Here is a 20,545-nt window from a genome sequence, read left to right on the forward strand (position 1 = left end):
ATTCTATACACAACCCCTAATGACAAAGTTAAGGAATTTTCAGATGACTTTTTTTTTTTTTTAATTCTTTCACAGAGACAAGGCACAATTGCAGGAGAAGACAGACTTTCACAAAATAACACCCCCACCCAGCCCCAAAAAATGTTTCACTTCCAATACAGCAAAAAATAAATGTTTAATTCCCACCATGACACAGGTGTTGTTGTATGGAACTGATAAATGGAAAAACAATAAAACAACAAACAAGGTACAACCACCTGCTGTAGAAAGATATTAAACATCTGGTGGAACGTCAAAATGGGCAATGTGGACCTGCGGAAAAGAATAAATGGGGATCCTGTAAAAATTCCAAATAGGAACTGGAGCCAACATGGTCAAGCTCTCAGTAAACCTGCCACAAACACCACCCGACAAGGAAACAAGGTCGCCAAAGGAACAGCTGGAGGAGTGTGGAGGCAGAAGGCAAGGCAGCTTTATTTATATAGCACATTCCATATACAAGGCAACTCGATGTCCAAAAGTGGGCTTAGCTGGGTGATTCTCAAACAAACAGCCACAAACAGAGTAAAATGGAAAACATTCATCAATGGCCTATATGCAAAGGGCTGAACTCAAATGAATCAAATAACCTTCCATGAATGCTTTTTGAATGTGGAAGGAAACGTGTCAGAGAAAACACACAAGTAGCACATGTAAACGTCACACGGGAGCGCCGACATTAGATTTGAACCCGTGACTAGCGAGGTAGTTTATGAGTGCTAATCACTATATCACTGCACTGCTCATAATGGTATACAAAATACAGTAATCCCTCGTTTATCGCGGATAATTGGTTCTAAAGATAAGTGAAATCCGCAAAGTACGGTCACCAACAAGAAGTACTGGGCAGGCTAACGAGTTAGCGGAAAGATGCTAATTCGCGATCGTGCTAATACGCGAATTCGGACTTCTAAGGGAATGTAAACGAACATTTGGAGCAATACTTCATTGTCCTAAAGGTTAGACACATGTTTGCTCAATTTAGAAGTTTTATTTTGACTTTTAAATTGTTTTTTAATTTAGAAAAAAAATCCGCGATGTAGTGAAGCCGCGATAAACGAAACGCGAAGTAGCGAAGGATCACTGTAAATTGAATGGCACTCTTGAATGTAACTGTGGAGAGGGAGAAAAGTTTTTTTCCTCCATTATGTTTTACATTTTGTTGAGCCATATACCATCTACAGAGGGATTGGGATACAAAAAAATAAAAATAATAATAATACAAAAAAAACAAAACAAAAAAAAACACAGCCATTTGGCCAACGTTATCTATTGATCACTATCCTTAACTCCATACCACAGAAAGGGACAAACTGACTGTTTTATCTGTTTCGTTTTGGTGGTAACTTGCACCCCAGTCCAGTGAATTTCTCAGTGTGAAAGTAAAGAAAGGGGCCGTAAGATGTTGCTGTAAAACAGGAGGCTTTGTGTCCTCCTCAGAAGTGAACATGAAGAATGGCTGAACAAACTTATAAAGAAAATAAATTGGCTGTCCCACGTTGTCTCTGCTGTGGGGTCATTGTTTGCTGGCAGAAAAGTTTGCTGGCTTCATTCCTAATTGTACAAACTTATGTTCCTTTGAAGGTTTTGGTACCACCACCATTATCACGTTCCACTGTTCTCTGACAGGTTTTACACGTTTAGAAAAAAGACCAGGTGGCTTTGGGTGGTATAACTGCAATCTGTGCATTTAATCCGGAATGTTTTTTCAATCTGAAAATCTTGTACTAAACACTGAATACGTTTTGCAAGTCTATCTAACGTGTGATTAGGAACGATCAATGATGTCATAGTGTCACGATGCCCGCATCTGCCCATCATTTGGTATTTTAGGAGGTTCGCTCGGGAAATGTATTGTGCATCAACTACAAATGCATACAGCGTGCCATCTATTGGCCAATATTGGAAAAGGTTGCAAAGAAAGCACACATTTCTGAGGCAATACTGAATTTTAACACTTAGTGGCAATGCAGTTCACATATTTATTGGTGGGTGTCATCCATTAGGGTCAACTCATATTTGGATCTAATAATAACTCAGAAAGCAGGTGGTTCTCTTTGAAATCTGCTCGCAGTGATAGAGCAACATATCTGGCTCTTGAGCAATAATATCTAGGACGTTTTATTATGTATAAACAATTTTTTTTATGTAGCATCACTCGTTGTATGACTTGCCCCTGCACAATTTAGTATTTAAAATCCCACCTTTACAAACACAACAACGCTGAGTTTATACCAGTACTGAGATAGAGTTATACAATTTAAATATGAATGAAATATATTTGGATGAATGAGTGCATCACTGAAAATCACAATCACATTTTATCACATTTTCTATAATACCTGCTGGAGCCAATCCAAGATGACCTTTGGTGAGCAGTGTGCTCAAATCTGGACATATACTGACATATATGGAAAATGTAAACTCTTTTTTAGGTGTTAAACACTGGCTGACGCAATTATTCACAAACCCAACCCTTGAGGACATGTCATGTCAAGTTGACTGAAGTTTTACTTTAGTCAGAGTTTGGGTTTCACAACACCAAATGAAAAACAAGTCTTGGCAGTTCACTGCTTGAGTGTGCTGATGTGGGGAAGAATGCACTTGAATGAGTTGGGTCGAGAGAAAACAAATGTGTTTTGAGTGCAGATTTATTACCTCCAACCAAAAGAAAATTGGCTGTCTGGCATGTCACGGCCACCCTCTAAATATTTGTTATGAATAGAGAAGTTTTTGCAAATCACTTACTGCAGCTTTCAATGGTCTTAATTGAAAAATTGTTATGCTATGAATTAGATGAACTGGATTTTTGGTTGCTCACCAAAAACATTTAATGAAATGTTCAGCATCATCGCACACTTAAAAAGGTCCTTTTAAATATATTGCTTTATAATTAGAGGAATCTTGATTTAAATAACTTTAATAAAATTTTATCGCTCAGTCATCTAAGCAGTTGTATTAGATGTTTTCAAAGATTCCATCCAAATATCTTTTTAAGATTTAATCATTAAAAAAAAAACAACAACACACACAACAAACAAAAACAACAGAGACATTATTATTGTGGATTTTGCCGTTCAGTTCCTTGTTACAGATCAGCAAGTTGTGCAAAAAAAGTTCAGGTCAAAGGTCAAACTAAAATGTAGGTTTACTTGTTAAGGTTATGCTGTATAGCATTTCAGGTTCATCCTGAAATTTGGTACAAAAGCCGATTATCTTTAACTTTAGTAGTTCACATTACTACTAGAAACAACGTGTGTGTGTATTATTTTATACACTACAGTTCAAAGGTTTGGGCTCACCTGAACCATTTCATGTTCTTTGAAAACAATTAGATTGTGCGAACTACAGTTCCAAGGTTTATTGGTCATTTAGAAATGTTCTTCCATGCTCCCAAAATGTCCATTTTGAAAGAGTGGCACAATTAAAAACACACATTATATATATATATATATATATATATATATATATGTAAATGAACATTTGGAGCAATACTACATTGTCCTAAACGTTAGACACATGTTTGCTCAATTTAGAAATTTTATTTTGACTTTTAAATGTTTTTTTAACTTAGAAAAAAAAATCCGCGATGTAGTGAAGCCGCGATAAGCGAAACGCGTAGTAGCGAGGGATCACTGTATATATTGCACCACTAATAAGTGTTAGGATTCCAAACGACCTCAATATTTTTGTGGTAGGTTATGGACACTGCACACTGCTGTGTTTATCAATTTATCTGTCCTTCGTGGTTTCGCATATAAATCGAGCAAGTGTTTGTTTTGATGTGGATAATTTTACACATTCCCAAGGCAAGGAGGTGCTGCCCCCTTCCGCCCGCCTGTGCTGGCATGCCCCGCCCCTCCCCGCCCCGTCTCGGCCACTGGCAGTCAAGGCTCGGCTGTTCGGGAGTCTGGAGGAGCTGGTCAGGCAGCGAGCACTTCACAGCCTCCCGCGTACGTCCGACACTTTGCTCCCTCGCCAGTGGAGGTGATGATGGCGGCGGCTGTCGAGAGAGGAGGCTCCCGGGCCGTTTTCCTGAGCCCGAACAGCAGTACCGGTTGCATACCGGCGCCGTCGACGCTCCCTGCCGGAGCCCTCGCCGGGGCTGTTGTGCTGGGTTCGGGCTCCGGCGGCATGCCTGTCCCCATGAACCTCTTTGCAACCTGGGAGATAGACCGATCATCCCCGAACTGCGTCCCGAGGTAACCTTGACGTTATTGGCTAGGCGTAAATATTTTGCATTTTGTTTGATGGGTTGTGATGATGCCACTGTTGGACAAACAACGCCCTCGATACTAACGTGAAGCGTTGCAAACGAGCTGCCATGCATTTCACGTTTACTGGTGGGTTGGCTAACTGTGAAGCTAACGAGCGAGCTGGCTAATGCTAAAGCTTCAAGCAATCATTACTGGTGTTAAGTTTGACAGTCGGTGTAACAATCGCGTATCATCATAGTAACGGCGTTTGCTTCCGATCGCCAGAATCGTAATAGCAGTAGCCTTCGTGTTTGTCATAATCATAATGACAGTTGTTGTTTTTATTTTTTATACTTGTTTGATTTGTGATCTCCAATTGTTATGGTATCAAAGTTGTGCTAACTAGTTTCTCTAACTGCTGCTGTTGCAGCAAATCGTCAGCTTGATAAAAGGCTGCAAATCTGTAATGATGACCAACATTTTCAATGCATTAAAAATTAATGTTTGGATTGATTGACGACAACATTCCAGGTACTCGATGGATGACACGGGCGCCGTTAGTCCCACTATAGCTGCAATTTATTGTCATTTTGTAAGCGATCGGATCTGTTTTTGTCTTGTTTTTTATTTTTTTTTCAAGCGTGCGCTCTTGTCTTAACTCGTCAAGTGCAACCAAAGCACATTTTTTGTGTTTACACGGCCTCTGGCACCAGAAGTGACACACACTTATGTCATGATGCCAGTCTCACTATGCGATTTATTTTCAACTAGACTTGTGTGTGTGTATTAGTATGCATCGTCGGTGAGCAGGCACACTGCTGCCACCTGACCAGAAGCCTCTCTCGGGAGCTGAGGGTACATTAATCAGCTTTGACCTAGATCTGTTCTACTCACTGGGGGGAAAGTGGGTTTGCAAGAGGGAGGGCTTCCTCCACTCTGGATGTGCGTGCGTGCATGCATGCGTGTGTTTACTTGCTGCACGCATGAGTCTGCGTGCATGTGTGAATGGAGTCACAACATGTGAACAACATGAATCATTGACTGCGGAGCTGACGAGGTTTACGTGAGCATTATTCAGGATCCACGTCAAACAAAGTGAGATTAAGAATAAATATCTTGTTTTGTTTTCCCCCCATCTTTTGTTACTGCATCACATTAGCTGTATTTCAGTTATGGAAGAGGTAATTGTGTGTATTAGGTGAGTAACATTTCCAAGAAAACCATTGGGCAGTTGTTTACCTAAAGTTCTACACAAATTTGGTGTATACTAGCAGTAATGAGTGTGGCAGAATGTAGTTTTGATTGTTATCCAGATCCTTTTTCCAACGTTTAATTAAATAAATTAATCAAATCTATCTAAAAATGATGTTATTTTTTCTTATTATTTGTTAATTATTATTTCTTACTTTTGTCTGAGCATTTGCTTGATGACCTTAAAAAAATAAGTGCACAAAAAATGAATTTATCAATTAAAAAAACAACATTTAATGGCAGTGCACAACAAAAGAAAACTACTTGAAGCTTGACAGTCTTGTAATGTAGCAGGAACAATAAGAACTGCCGCAAGACCCTCAAATCATTTTCATGCTAGTCACTAGTAATTATGATTTTGGCTACATGTTTGTTTTTTAGTCACAAATGCTTAGTAAAAATGATTTATGTGTGTGTAATTGAATCATTGTATTGAACAGCCAGCCTCTTTCCGATGTAAGGCTATTATTATTATTATGTATTTGAACATATTTGGACAACCGACTCTTCAATTACCATATACTGATTTGGATTGCAAATTCAATTCCTGCAACAGTGCCCAATGGAAAAAGATCCAGCATTGAACATGACCAATGGCATGTTATTCATAAACAGAATCAAAGCGTAGGCTTTTATTACTTGCTCTAACAATTGTAGTAAATGTTTAACAGTAACTTCTGATGTTCATTCATCCTCCAACACAACTGATTCAAATGATTATCAGGCTCCAGCTGAGCTTGCTGATGAGCTGATCTAAATTATGCTGGACACCAGTCCTCCGGGATACTTGCGCGTGTTCTGTTTTTGTACGTTTTAACATTTTTGTTGACCTTTTTTGCGTGACAGTTTAATTCTCGGGCCTTAATTAATTCTGATGTGACTGTTGCTTTCGGGTGTAAAAGCTTTTTCCAATATGCCTTGTGACAATGCAACACAAAAGCTCTGTGGTCAAGGTAGGGCGGAGAGCATACTGGGTCTTCCCAGCATGTTCACTATTTTTTGCTTAACAAATAGCTGACCGTAAAGCTGACTGTTTGGTGTTGCTGAGCAACCAAGGATGGATAAAGGGGAAATTAATGAGATTGCTTTCTGGAATGTTTTTTTTTTTTCTTGTATGCTCAGTGTCTTGAAAGAATTGCAGGATTTATTCCACAGAAATTAGGCTCATCAGTGTATAAAATAAGAGAAGTATTTCATGGCGACACGGCTAGTTTTATCAAACATTTAAAGCAGCACTGATTAAACATGTCGATTTGACAAATTTTGAGTTACAAGTCTTGAGTCCATGTTCAAATGCTTGATTCTTCAACAGTTTGTCAACATCTACAATTAATGCTCGTTTGGAAATGCGCTCAGTATTTTCACGAACACAAAAGTCCCACAAAACGTCCGACTTTAAACTCATCATTAATTCTAAATGTTGAACCAGCCCTCCCAAAAAAAGGGGTTCTAGACATGAAGAGTGTGAGAAAAGGAATACAAACTGGAAATAATGTGAATGGCAATGTTAAAATATCTATTTTTGGTGGCAGAATTTTATACACTAAGAAAATCTGTAGACTTTCTGCATGTCTGCACCCTGTGTCAGTGCAAATCTCATTTGCTTTTTGACTCAATAGACTTACTAAAGGTGTCATAATCCTAGTGAAGAAAGATAAATCAGTGCGAAAAATATGTAACCCTCACAACTAAATGCAACGTTATTGTTTGGTTGAGGTATTTTTTGGGTAAGCCTGCAGACCACAACATAATCCTTTCTATGTTCCTCTGACTTTATCTTTAGGGGCCAGAGCTTTGTTCTGGGTCCCAAGATAACCTTTCTGTCATCTGCTTGAAAGAGCCTTATCTTTGTCGTAAATAAGTGTAGTTGCCACATCATTTCTTCTGCCGCAATTCCTGTATAATCTTTTAAAAGGTCGTCCATTGATGCGAACAAGCTTGACAGGCACGGTGTGTCAGACAAAGACATCAGTGCTCCTATTACAAATATAATTATTGTTATTATAGATTTATTAATAGTCTTAAAAGTATTGAATGAATAATTTATCTCGTATTTCTGATGGAATTGAATCCCATTGAAAAAGACGCAATGTAGAGAGTCCTTTACATGTACTGAAATATCTTAAGCTTATTTTGTTCGTTCTCGCCTCGCAATCCCCCAGAGCTTGGTCCATTGTCTCTTTTAATGTTGCTATAGTAATTTTATTTCATTGCAGCAAAAGAAGAGATCATCGTCAAATGGCGCTTACAGACAGTGACAGTGTGCTTCCGAAATCATAAACACCCCCGTCAGCCATCTCCAGTGGCCTTTTTGAGTGCTGATACAGACACAAATGGCAGTATACCAATAATGTGGGCCACATCGCTATAGGGCAAATAATCCACTTTGGTGGGTGAGGGATTCATTTTGATGCCCCCAAAATAGATACAAATACAGCGGTATTCTGAATTTTGCCACCTGATAATCCCGATGTTGAAATCAACTGAACTTGTTGCTTCACCACGGTGTTCACATGGTCTTTCAGGCTGGACCAGTCAGCACCCCGACTCTCCCCTTTTTCACACTCATTCCCACAACCTGAAATGTGTCAAAATCCACTTGGTTTCCTTCCTCCGCCTTCCGAGAGAAGGAGGAATTTCCTTGGGGACCATTTCACATTCCTGGCAACTTGAGAATTGCTGGGTCGGTTGAGTTGGGCTAAGCCTCCCCCCACCCGCCAACTACCCCCTTTAGCGTTCCATTGTTGACCAGCAACCTGCACCCCGGGAGGTGAGGCAGGATTGAAGCTGTGGATTGCTTACTTATTTAAAAGCATGGCAGATGAGGATCTTTCCCAGGGCTTGAGAACAGGCAGGATTCTTCTCTTGAATTTATCATGAAGGGAAAAGTCCCGAAAATACAGGCCGCCCCACCCCTGTCCTGATGTCGGAATGGGATAAAGTTGAGATCTTCTGGAATGGATAATGGGTTCTTTGCCTATTTTGTATTGCAACAGTCAACAACCCTGACCCATGGTGAATCTGGTCTGTCTTTAAACTGTTGTACTCTGCCTCGTTCTTGCTCTACTTATTTCCCACCTCTCCCATACAGGCATTTCCTGAGTTGGATGTGCCAGCAACAACACATGGACTATTCTTTCCGAAAAAACTCTGATATGGATGAATGAACGCACCTGACAGACCAGCTGAAAACAAGCTGTGTCATTGTGGCATTAGCCATGTTTTGCAGAATCGGCTGTATAAATATCTTGTTGGACATGGGCAGTAGAGCTGGAACAATGTTTCACAAACACCCAAACTTTTGAAATTGTGGAAATTATAAGAACAATGCGTTATGAGTCTATTGAAAATACACAACCGTCAATCAGGTTCCGGCAAAACGATAGCGACGCTCTCGTTGTGTAAATCAGTGCTAATGGGTGAACAATTCTGCAAAATACCAAAATAGTAACCCCCAAAACAATTGTTGAAAAAAAATTAAAATAAACTGTTGCCGAACCCGCTTGATGGAGTGAGGGACGTTGGATAGACTGACTGAAGCACAGACACATTGTGAGAGTGTCTAATAATTTAGCCTTAAGTAAACTCCATAACCCATAATATTTTGCGTTATATCACAGACCTGCAGTCTGGCTTCACTTGCGATTTGGGTTGTAAACATGCTTTGCCTGCTCATGTCGTTCGTTCATGGTCACTACAAACATAAGGCTGCTGACTTCATCAGTTGCTGTTCAAGGTTGAACAAAAGAGTTGTTTATCTCTGCAAAATAGAAACAAAGGATGACAGACAGACACATACTGAATTCCTGGTAATACTTTTCAGATCACTGAACACAGTATAAAACTGTCATTAGACATCAGAGCAAAGAGTTGACAAAACATCCACTTAACCTTTGCAGGGTATTGTCCTGTGACTGTGTAATTTTTTAAGTGACTTTTATAAAATTAGAATATGTGACGAATGAACAGGTACTTAAAGTTATTTTTATGCTTTATTTTGCCTTCCCAGTATAGGGAAATAAATCATGATTTATTTTCTATGCCACATTGTTATGCTCTGAATAGGAAAAACCTCATTTAGGAAAAAGCATGAAAACAGGTCAGCATCTGTTCAAGGGTATACTAGTGGTCAATAGTTATTTTTCCCAAATGGGTTTTAGAGAAGGTAAAAGCTTAAATTGCCAAATGGAAATGAAAGTCCAATGAACAAACACCGTTTAGAATTACATCAAATGTGCTGATAATCCTGTCAAAGTCTGATTTTACCACAGTTTTCAGAGCCTAGATTTATTACACAACGTCCTGTCCTCTTTTCTCTTGCATTCTTAAAAATCACTTAGCTCTTCCCCAATCTAAATCTTATTTTTCTTCTTCTTTTTTTAACCTTATACCATTAATAATAAGATTCCACCAAGAAGGGTGGACTGGCATTTTTATTCTCTATTTCTTGATCCAAGATTTCAAGAAAGACTCAGCTATTTTTAGACCTGTTTTAGACAGGCAAGGGTTGCTTTTACATCGTGGAAGCATCCAAATTAAAGTGTCAACACCACACTCACTGCCCCTTTTGACGGCACCAGGTCTAATGGACATCTGTATACTGATGTAGTGTAGTAAGAGTGCCCGCACGAGGAAATGGACAGCAAATTCAGGGTATATTGGCACAGGCAAAACTCAAAAAATTGCTTTAGCCACAGTATTTTTCTAAAAATCAACAAATTGTTTTTTTTAACTTTTTATGTGCTATTTTCCCTGGCCTTCTGCTCCTTTCTTGGGGCAGATACAAGAATTGCCAATTCATGAATAATTAGGGTTGGGAATCAAAAACAAAACTTGGGTCCTCGTAATTCAGCCCCATGGAATTGTTTGTTTGTTGAGGGTCGCACTGGTGTTTTATCTCTACAAAACCACAGCGATGTTGAAGACTTTTTTTAGGAGCTGTGCGGTTTCAATCCATGTTTCCCAACTAAATGAAAAGTTCTGTGCTAGTCTTTGCTGAGTGCAATGGTCATGGTAATCTTGTGATACCTTTTTGTTCATTATATTTTCTGAAACTCCCCAAAATCTTGTTCTTCTTGTTTTTTTTCTTGTTCTTCAATAAAGTCTTCTCCTTGTTCTTCCTCTTGTCGAATAGTCTAGAAGACCACAGAGATGTTGAAGACTTTTTAGGAGCTGTGTGGTTTCAAGCCATGTTTCCCAACTAAATGAAAAGTTCTGTGCTAGTCTTGGCTGAGTTCAGTTGTCATGGTAATCTTTTGATACCTATTTCTTCATTATGTTATCTAAAACTCTCCAAAATCTCGTTCTTCCTGTTTTTTTCTGGTTCTTCAACAAAGTCTTCTCGTTGTTCTTCCTCTTGTCGAATAGTCTTCTATTTGAGAGGCTACTTTGAACTCCGGCTACATGCCAGTGTAGTATCGAGAAGTTTATTGGGTGTTTTGCCTTTACCGAGTTTTACGTGAATGTAGGCCTTTGCTGTGGTCAGGTTGTTCTTCCACATTGTCATCGCAATTCTTGACAAAGTGTTAATCGACCAATTGTAGCTATTGTTTTTTCCGTCCTGACTTAAGGTGCAAATCTGTAACCTTCAAACCTCCCCCTGTTCTGACCCTGCTGCCTTAAATTTGCTGATAATTTCACAGCACCAGAAAACTGTCCTCTTGTTTTGTTGTGTCTGCACTTGTCATGGTCTCTTTCCCCTTTTACACTGCAGGCTTGATATTTTTTATTTTTGGTATTAAAGACCAAACAGCCTACGGCCATCTGTGACACAGAACGAGATATTGGGGGCTCAAATGCCAATTGCGTGCAAACCTAAATACATGCTAAGCTCTTTGAGTGCATACTACTGTTTGATCTTGTTATAACACATTTAGTTTGAATTATACTTTATCCCAAAAGCTGCAGACCTACCTTTGAATTGCTTTCCTTAAATTCATCATGATTGTCATGAATTGCAAAATGTCACTCGACTGTTTCAAAAAGATTTGGATTTGCTTGTTTCATGTGAATGGATTCTGCATTGGACTGGAAATGGTAAGAAATTAGAAGCAAATGTTAATCTGTAATCTAGAGAGGTGTTATCTGAGGAAATGTCATTCTCACAGTGGTTAGACTTCCTCTTTTTTTCTTGTAAAAGAATGAAATATTCAGAAGTGGATTTCAGAGCAGCATAATCTTTATTCTGGGCTAAATTATGCAAGCAGGTGTATGAAATTATTATGAAAGAACAAAGTACTATGGCTTTCTCCCACTTGTTTTATTAAAAGAATAAAGGCCGCATGCATTTCCCACAAAGTGGAGGAGCAATAGTACACTGAAAGATTTTTTTCCCTCCCTTCCTAGCTTTATAACCTCCAGCGCATACCAAACAGTCTTTTTCATTCATCCCTCTTTTAAATCACTCTCTCAGTCTCCATCCTCCATTCCCCCTGCTTTGTGCCTCTCACAATTGCCGTGCAGTGATGCGAAGGCATGGAACTGCAAAACATCAAGCAGAGTGCTGACCAGGAAAAATAAATACAAAAATGTGTTTTTGTTTAGGCAGCCAAGTCATTTGGTTCAGTTGAGAGGTTTCGTTTCGAGACTAGCAGTGGTAGTCTCTTTGTCATCTCGTCACCTAAACAGGACTTCTATCATCATGTTACTTGAGATTGCTGTTATCACTTAAGAGGTCCAGAAATAGTGTTGCATTAGTAGCCACTAGCCTCAGGGGCTCTACTGGACATCTTGGAAGGGTGTTTTATGAGCGAGCCTTATGCATTGTTGCATAAGTGATGATATAAAGTAACTGCTCTGTAATCAAATATTTTCTGAGAGGCTATTCAATCAAAAAAATGCCAAATTGACTCAGAACTCAGAAACAATCACAATCATATGTCCAATTTTGTCATTCTAATTTGATCCTTTTTTCAATTCATATGGTTTTAATATGTGCACCTAAGGTGCCAGTTATTTTTTTCTTTTTATACTTTGTACTGGACAGCACATGTAAACCGCTCACTCAGCGATTAGTTTCTTCATATTATTATTATTTTTTTTTTAGCTCGCTCAGACAAGTTTGGCAGTTGTACAGTTTGGGAAGTGCTCTTTTCTTTTATAGCCTAACTGTGCACAAAGCAAGGTCCTGAAGGCATTGGTTGGAGGACATTGGTGTCGGAGGACTTGAGAGCTTTGACCTCTTCTCCATCAAACGCATTCAAGGTTACCTAATAAGAGAGATTGTAATGATCTGCGAACAAAAAAAAACTTTTTTAAAGGAGAGAAGGCTGTCTCAGACCTTAGCATCTTTCCTTCCTGTAAGTTGCTGTGACCTTTTGTCCATGAAGATTTTTTATATCCACACTATGTTGTCTGTCAACATTCCAAAACCCCGAACTCAAAGCAAGCAAACAACTGAAAAGTGATATTTGGTGCAAGAAAAACAATGTTAAAGGCCCAGTCTGGATTGAATAAAGGTCTCAAAAACTCATAAACGGACTAACATGAATTGTTTACTCAATAGAACATGTCTGTGCACCTCACTTCAATCCATCTGGTTTATTCTTCTGTGATTACTTCACCAACAGTGCGTGACATGTCAGTGTAGCAATTTCCTGAATTCATTTTCTGACGGGATAATTTTGAGCGACATAAAATTGTAAGCATTTTGAACGGTTGATACTTACTGAAGCCATCAGACTTTGTGTAATTGCTGTAATGAAATTAATATACAGACTGTGTTTGCTACATATTTGTGCTGTCCAATGGCTATCACAGACCTCTTATCAAAAACAAACATTTGACCATGGCTGTTGAAAGGAATTGCCAGATAAGATTGGCCATCTCCTAAGTACACAGAAACTGCAGTAGTAGCCTTCCTTTCCTATGTCTGATAAAATAATGTGTGAAACTAAAGTAGCTAAAAACAATTTAGCCATTATTTTACAAAGCAATTGTTTAACCCACAAACATTAGTGGTGGTTATAAACACAATGGATTAGAGGCAGTAATTTACAATAAACTATTGAGTATCAATGTTTTGGAAATGATCTAAACAGCTGTTTTATATTCTAGTGTGGCTCCATTCTACAATCTAAAAAGGTCAACAGTTGGTTTAGATAGAATGACAGTCATGAGGTCAGTCTAATGGGCTTAGATAGTGTTGCCATGTAGGGTAAAGCTATTAGCTTCAATGGTGCTAAGTCACCTATTTGGCACTATCACTGGACATTTTACCCCAGCTTTTGGTTGTGTAACTATATAGTATATACTAAGTAAATGTTATTGCTGGTTGGAACTGTAAATGAGTCCCAACCATGACAGTTTTTATTCCACCCATGGTTGATGCATATTTGCATGGCTGTGGACTGGAAGGACATTTCCAAACCTAAATAGTAAACAATTTTATGTGCTAATGCATGACTCCTATTTGCAAGTACTGTAACTAACATCCCTTAAAGTTTGTCAATCAACCAAAGTCCTTTTAAAAAGCATCAACAAGAAAATCCATAATTGTTTTCTTGGTGCTGTATGATGACATACATGATGACCGCAGTCAGTCTAACACTAATAACCATGCATGGACTCATCAAGATCCTTTTACGACAGTGATGAGTTGATCCAATAAGGCAGGGGTGTCAAACTCATTTTTGTCATGGCCCGCATTGTACTCATAGTTTCCTTCTGAGAGCCATTATGACTGTCAATGCCTTATATTATATACAATATAATATACGCGACAAACTGATTAATAACTAGCTGAAATCTAGCTAGCTGAAATCAGAAACTAGTAAAACTGTTCAAATATTTTAAAAAGATGAATGGTAATAGAAATTACTAGCAATATCTGTAGTTTTTAAAAGTGAAGACAATTTGCAATCTTAGTATTGACACATGAAGTCGATCCACAATTTGTCTTTGCGGGCCACACAAAATGACGTGACGGGCCGTATCTGGCCCTCGGGCCTTGAGTTTGACACCTAAGCAAAAAAGGCTGAACCCGGTGCGAACGGCAAAACTAAAACAGGGGTCCTTCCACGGGTTCTTATCAACTGGCAAACAGAGAAAGTAAATCTCTTATCTTTAGTTCCCACTTCATGTTTACCGTACAAAATGTGAAACCGCATTTAGGTGTCACCACAAGTTCTTTACAATAACATGACTTTAATCTGTAATAATGGAGAAGTGCTGCATATTTTATGGCGTTTTAACAAGACTACATGTTAAGCCTCCAGACCCTTTTTAGAGAAATTCCCAAGATCTATATATTTTATTGCTTTTCCATGCAGAATTTAATAATGCCAGCTGTGACATGGATCGTGTTTTGGTAAAACAGACGAGGAAGTAATGATGGTCAAGATGTTTGTATAGCATTAGAGAAAATGTAACCACTGGCTTAGTCGAGTAAAACTACTGCTCGCTTCATACATGTTAGTCTCACAAAAGTCATCATCGCGAATGTGTAATATTTAACAGAAATGAATAATACAATTTTATTTGTTTACTAATGCGGTTGGAAATAACAAATGTCATGTTTCCTTTGCACTATGCGGTATGGCTCAGCTCAGTTCAGTACTCATCTCATTATATGGGTCCCAAAATACAAAGCCCTCTGATATTTCAACACTATTTGATGTTGCTGTTTTAGTGTTTTGTTTACATGACTTCAGTCGATATATATATATATATATATATATATATATATATATATATATATATATATATATATATATATATATATATATATATATATTTTTTTTTTTTTTTTTTTGTGGTCTTTTTAAGAAAAAACACCCACAAAAAATATTTGTATTTTATTATTGACGTTGTTTGAGCTACCATTGTTTCCCACTGTAGGATTATCTTTGCCGTGAACAGCAGCAGTATTGCAACTTTGCGAGCATGGAATGATCATATAAAAGACACTTTGATTTTCATTTTGACGCAATATGATTTTGAGCAGCACCTGGTCTGTCACTGTTTGGGTAGCAGAGCGAACTGGCACTAAATCTGATCACAGGAACTCGCTGAAACCAGACCCGGCCAGATGGCTTTGACTTTACACTTTCAACACAAGCCAGTGGTGAGACAGGAGTGCAGATAACACCTCTGATTTAAAAAAAAATAAAAGCAGTGGTTCCTGTTTCCCATTCACTGCCTGCAGCCTTTTTAATTACATGTGAATCACAGTCGGAGAAAGAGAGAGTAACCGAGCGAGCTGTGACGAGTGAGATGTTGTTGAACCATCAGACGTGTTTTCTGCCTTCCCCTCCCCCCTGCTGACATAGAGCTGTGTTGCCGGTGACTCATCCTCACCATAAGGCGAGTCGCATTCTCCAAGGTATAACGTTTGATTACTCCAAACCCAAACGGATTTGCATTTGGTACTCACAAACTGTGTCTTTAGTTTCTGATGTTCACACATTGGCTTATAATTTGTGACGGCGAGATGATTGCAATACATGTTTTGTGATCATCAAGCATTATCAAACCTAGAGAAATCACTGAAGTAGAGAGAGAGAGAACTACACTTGCTTGTTAAAAGGCCATTTTTCCCCTCTTCCTGTGGTTGTAAATGCAACCTCGAGGTAAAAGTGAAGTAACAGGATGGGCAGTCACACATTGACTTTCACACTCACACATAGCTCCTCCATACACCACCCGAGACTGTCATTTCATTTTCTCTGTGCCTTCCCGAATCACACTTGCCTAGCAGGGAGTTTGGTTGACTTGGAAAGCGGCTCTCAGACGTAGTGGGTGTTGTTTGCTTTGTCTGTCTTACTCACCTTTGACTGATCATAATTTCATGCAACAGGAGTGATGGTAAAAGTAGGTCATGAGGAAGTTGAGCAAACCTGACTTGGAAGTTGCTCCCTTGCTCTAAAAGGCAAGAATTTGAATGTGGTTTGACCCTACTGGTATTCATTTGTTCTGTCACTAAAACCCCCCCATCACAAATTCCAGATGTCATGATGAATGCTGTCTAGCGTCTTTAGAAATACTCTTATGATCCCGCTACTACAGTGAGTCGATTTGTGCTTTTTGTGGCCATCTGATCAGTCCCTAATATAGCATCACTTTGGCGCGACGAAATAAAAGACTTGCTCGCTGATGACATAAATGTTTTTCCGCGGCCCTCACTTGGATGTGCTCCATTTTTAGTCATACCTGCAGGTCTAAAAATGTCCAAATTTTCTTTCATGTTTTTTCTAACCTTTCTTTCTCTCTCTCTCTTGCAGGCTCTGTAGCCTCACTCTGAAAAAACTAGTCGTGCTCAAAGAACTGGACAAAGAACTGAACTCGCTGTCTATTGCCGTCAAAATCCAGGTGAGTCGATGTAATCTTTTGAACCTTGCTTTTCAATTCTTTGCTTGTGCTGCACCCCGTTTAACATAATCGCAAGCCTGGTTGACGATAAGACATGCAGCTAATCCTGCCAATTGATAAAAAGCCTTCTTAGCGCAGGCGGCTCTGGTATGTCACATCCACTCACGTGCTTTAAATAGCAGACGAGCATTACTACTAGTCTAGGCAGATGCATTAGCACCTTAAGACGGATTTAGAATGTTGTAGTCATGACTTATGGGGGTGCGGGCCAAGCAGGTGTTGACTCATGATGAGTCAACGTCAAAAGAAAAATAATCGATTGTACTGATTCAACACCATGTAGTATGCTTTGTGTTTTACTGTGTTAAATGTCATGACTAAATGTCACTGCTTAGTTAGAACAATGAGATTTTACATGAGTGAAAGAAATGACTAGAGGGTATGACGTCTGTGGCTAATTTCTTTTGAGCGGTTACTTTGATTGCACAGGCCAGAAAACGATCCTTCAGTCTCAAAATATCTGTATGCTGAACTCAATCCAATCGCTGCATCAAAACAAGTGATAGTGATAATAAAATCTTAATGTGTTGGAATTCTCTTATGACATCTGGGAAGTGTTTGTTCTACGTACTTATCACAGGCCTTTTAACCCCACCGAGCAAAACGTTCTTTGGATTTTTCGGCAGTCTCAGTATAGAGATTGTAGCCTTCATCAACAGAAAGATGATTAAATTTCCTTGAGATTCTTTAATGAAGAGCAATTGTTTGTTCCCTACGTTCTAGTACTTCTTTGTTCACCCATTAGCTACCGTATTTTCCGGACTATAAGGCGCTCCTGAAAAACCCAAAACTTTCTCAAAAGCCGACGGTGCACCTTATAGTCCGGTGCGCCTTATATATGGACCAAATTCCTAAATTTAAACTGGCCCGAAACATTGTGTCATGAAGTCCATCATAAGTGGCCCACTGAAGACTATGACTCATGAATCAAAAAGACTATGGGTCATTATTTTGTGATTATAAAGTAATTTGTTGCGTCTGAAGTTGAAATAAAAAAGATGAAATGGAGAATGATTTGATTTGGATTAAAAAGCTGACATGATGCATTAATGGTGCGCCTTATATAAGGACAAAGTTTTAAAATGGGCCATTCATTGAAGGTGCGCCTTATAGTCCGGTGCGCCTTATAGTCTGGAAAATACGGTACATGGTTCTCAAATCATGAAAGTTCATCTCTGCTGACAGCAGTGCAGAATCTGTCCTCTTCCCCTCCTCTGGACCAATAAGAGGTAGGGCCGTGGCTTGGCAGGATTACTCATGCACGTGCGCGTTAATGTAGACGTGTCACGCCATTACTGTCATGCAACTGTTTCTTGCCATTTATTCATGCTGGCATCATGCACAATATAAAGCAACCAAACAGCGAGAACTAATCCACACATCCATTCTCTGCACCGCTTATCCTCGCTAGGGTCTCAGCGGGTGTGCTGGAACCTATCCCAGCTTGCTATATATATGCGAGAAGTGGGGTACACTCTGGATTGAAAAACTGTTTCCACCTTGGAGAGATGATGATCTACTCGAAGTGTACCACTGCAATCTGCACTCTTTAAAACGTGAACATGCACACCTAACTTGGACCAATCATGCAACTTGGTGGAGATGAAGCTTTAGAGTTTTCTGTCTCTCACCCTGGAAACTACAGTGTCACTGCCAGTAGATCAAGACCCCCCTGTCCCCCTTACAAAGACCTTTGATACTTTTATGTCCTTTAGATCGTAACCATCAGTCCTTTCCTTTTAGAAAATCAAATATAGTGGATGTGGTATTAGTTCCAAACACAAACATGTCATCGTGTAGAAATGGGGCATTTGACTGTGGTCAGTCTTGTTACATTTCATCATTTGGTGCATAAAGACAAGAGGAAAGGCTTGTTAGTGAACACAGGGGCGAGGGGCGAGTGGGTGATGAGGACACTGAGTTCAAGCATTTCTTGCCAAGGCTGTGTATTGAAAATGCATCTCAGGCTTTCAGAGAGTGCTTTTGTGTCTTAATTCATCGTACCAGCTATGAAGCGTGATAAAAGAGCACATACAGAGCTCCTTTTGTGGAGCACTACTGACAAGGTCAGACACAAACTGTGATTTTCTTTTCTTTTTTCACCCCTCTTTTTGATATAAAGCCAGTGCTGTTTAGGTTGAGACAGTATGTTCTTCTCAACAAGGTATTTCATCACAGTGATGGATGCATTTTACAGAGATCTACTTTTGTTGTAGCAGAGATTGGGAGTTTTAGCAAACGGGGATTTGCAAGATACGTGTTTGAAATTGTCACGTTATTAAACAACTGAATTGTATTCCATGTTTTGAGAAACAGCATTGTTTTAGAAACAGTACTGTATTTACATTTCAAAATAATCTGTACAATTTGCAACATGACATTTATAGATTTTCGAATGACAGGGGCTGTATCTGCATTTTCTTTTCAGGTTATTTATTTTCTGTCCATCCCTAGGCATGTACTACAAGAATGAGATCAGTGGAGAGGAAGAGCAAGCCAATAAAACATTCTGTTTTGGATTGCAGTGACTTTCCTTGTAGGCATTTGCAGAGTGGGAGGTGTACAACATTTTCTTACAGCACAAATGTTGGTCTGGGTTTTTCCTCTCAGCAGTCTAAGTGACAACAATTTTGCTCTTGGCCATTGTGTACCAACTGAACCCGATGTTAGATGATGGAAGAATTATACATATTTTGCTCATTTTCCTTTATGACATTGTGAAATTATTGTGATAGCTCATAGAGCTTGGCAAAAAGAAAAAGTCAATGGTTGTCTTGAAATCATTAGGGAATCTTTGATAGGAAATGCTTATTTTGAAACAGCTATTTGTTTGTATGTCTCAAAACACCAACTCTCTTCCATTCCGTTGCTGTTATGGTAATAAGATGCAGAGAAAGAGTCCAAGACTTTTTGTACTGGGTTGCCACACGGTGTGACTTTGCATAAATGTGTGAACCAGTTTGGGACTGAAATCAGACTTTCTCGCTTTGTGCCTGTGCCTGTTCATTGAGAGAAAACAATTAAAAAAAATCTGCCTTGGTCCACTGATTTGCTTGATACCACACTCACTTTCAAACCAGAATGTGGAAGCTTGACTTGCATTACAAAGTGCTACTTTTTCTTCCAGGGTTCGAAGCGTCTTCTGCGATCCAACGAATATGTCCTCCCACCCAGTGGACTCATGGAGACAGATCTGGAACTGACATTCTCACTACAGGCAAGCACTCTATCACTGTGCTGTGAATTATCACACTGACACGGCAGTTACTTGACAACTATAATTGGAAACAAACTTGTAGCCACTCTGGTACCCTTTGCAACCTCACTGGTGTTTCTTGTGTTTCAGAACTGTGTGTTAATATTGCTCTGTTTGTACATGAGAGTTTGACCAACAAATATTTTGTATTTGGTGACTTTTGAAGTACCATAATTTCCGCACCATAAAGCGCACCGGATTATAAGGCGCACCTTCAATGAATGGCCCATTTTAAAACTTTGTCCATATATAAGACGCACCGGATTATAAGGCGCACCTTCAATGAATGGCCCATTTTGAAACTTTGTCCATATATAAGATATATACATTTGGCCCACGGGCCGGACTTTGGACCCGCCTGCTATAGTGGCTCAATATTGGTCAATATATAAGGTGCACCTGATTATAAGGCGCACTGTCGGCTTTTGAGAAAATT

The 20,545-nt window shown here is 39.2% G+C and overlaps 1 protein-coding gene across 2 annotated transcripts in view; it reads left to right on the forward strand.

Annotated features, from left to right (window-relative positions):
* The first annotated feature begins 3,926 nt into the window (after window positions 1–3,926).
* Window positions 3,927–20,545, forward strand: part of zmp:0000000755 (phosphofurin acidic cluster sorting protein 2) — a 33,555-nt gene continuing 16,936 nt past the window's right edge. For both annotated transcript variants that reach the window (XM_049736404.2, XM_049736405.2), the window contains exons 1-3: window positions 3,927–4,241; window positions 16,706–16,793; window positions 19,981–20,070. In XM_049736404.2, the coding sequence (XP_049592361.1) occupies window positions 4,030–4,241; window positions 16,706–16,793; window positions 19,981–20,070 (390 nt within the window). In that variant the 5' untranslated portion in view covers window positions 3,927–4,029. The remainder of the gene's footprint in view (window positions 4,242–16,705; window positions 16,794–19,980; window positions 20,071–20,545) is intronic.

The sequence above is a fragment of the Syngnathus scovelli genome, chromosome 12 (genome assembly GCF_024217435.2).
Source record: "Syngnathus scovelli strain Florida chromosome 12, RoL_Ssco_1.2, whole genome shotgun sequence".
NCBI classification, from domain to species: domain Eukaryota; kingdom Metazoa; phylum Chordata; class Actinopteri; order Syngnathiformes; family Syngnathidae; genus Syngnathus; species Syngnathus scovelli.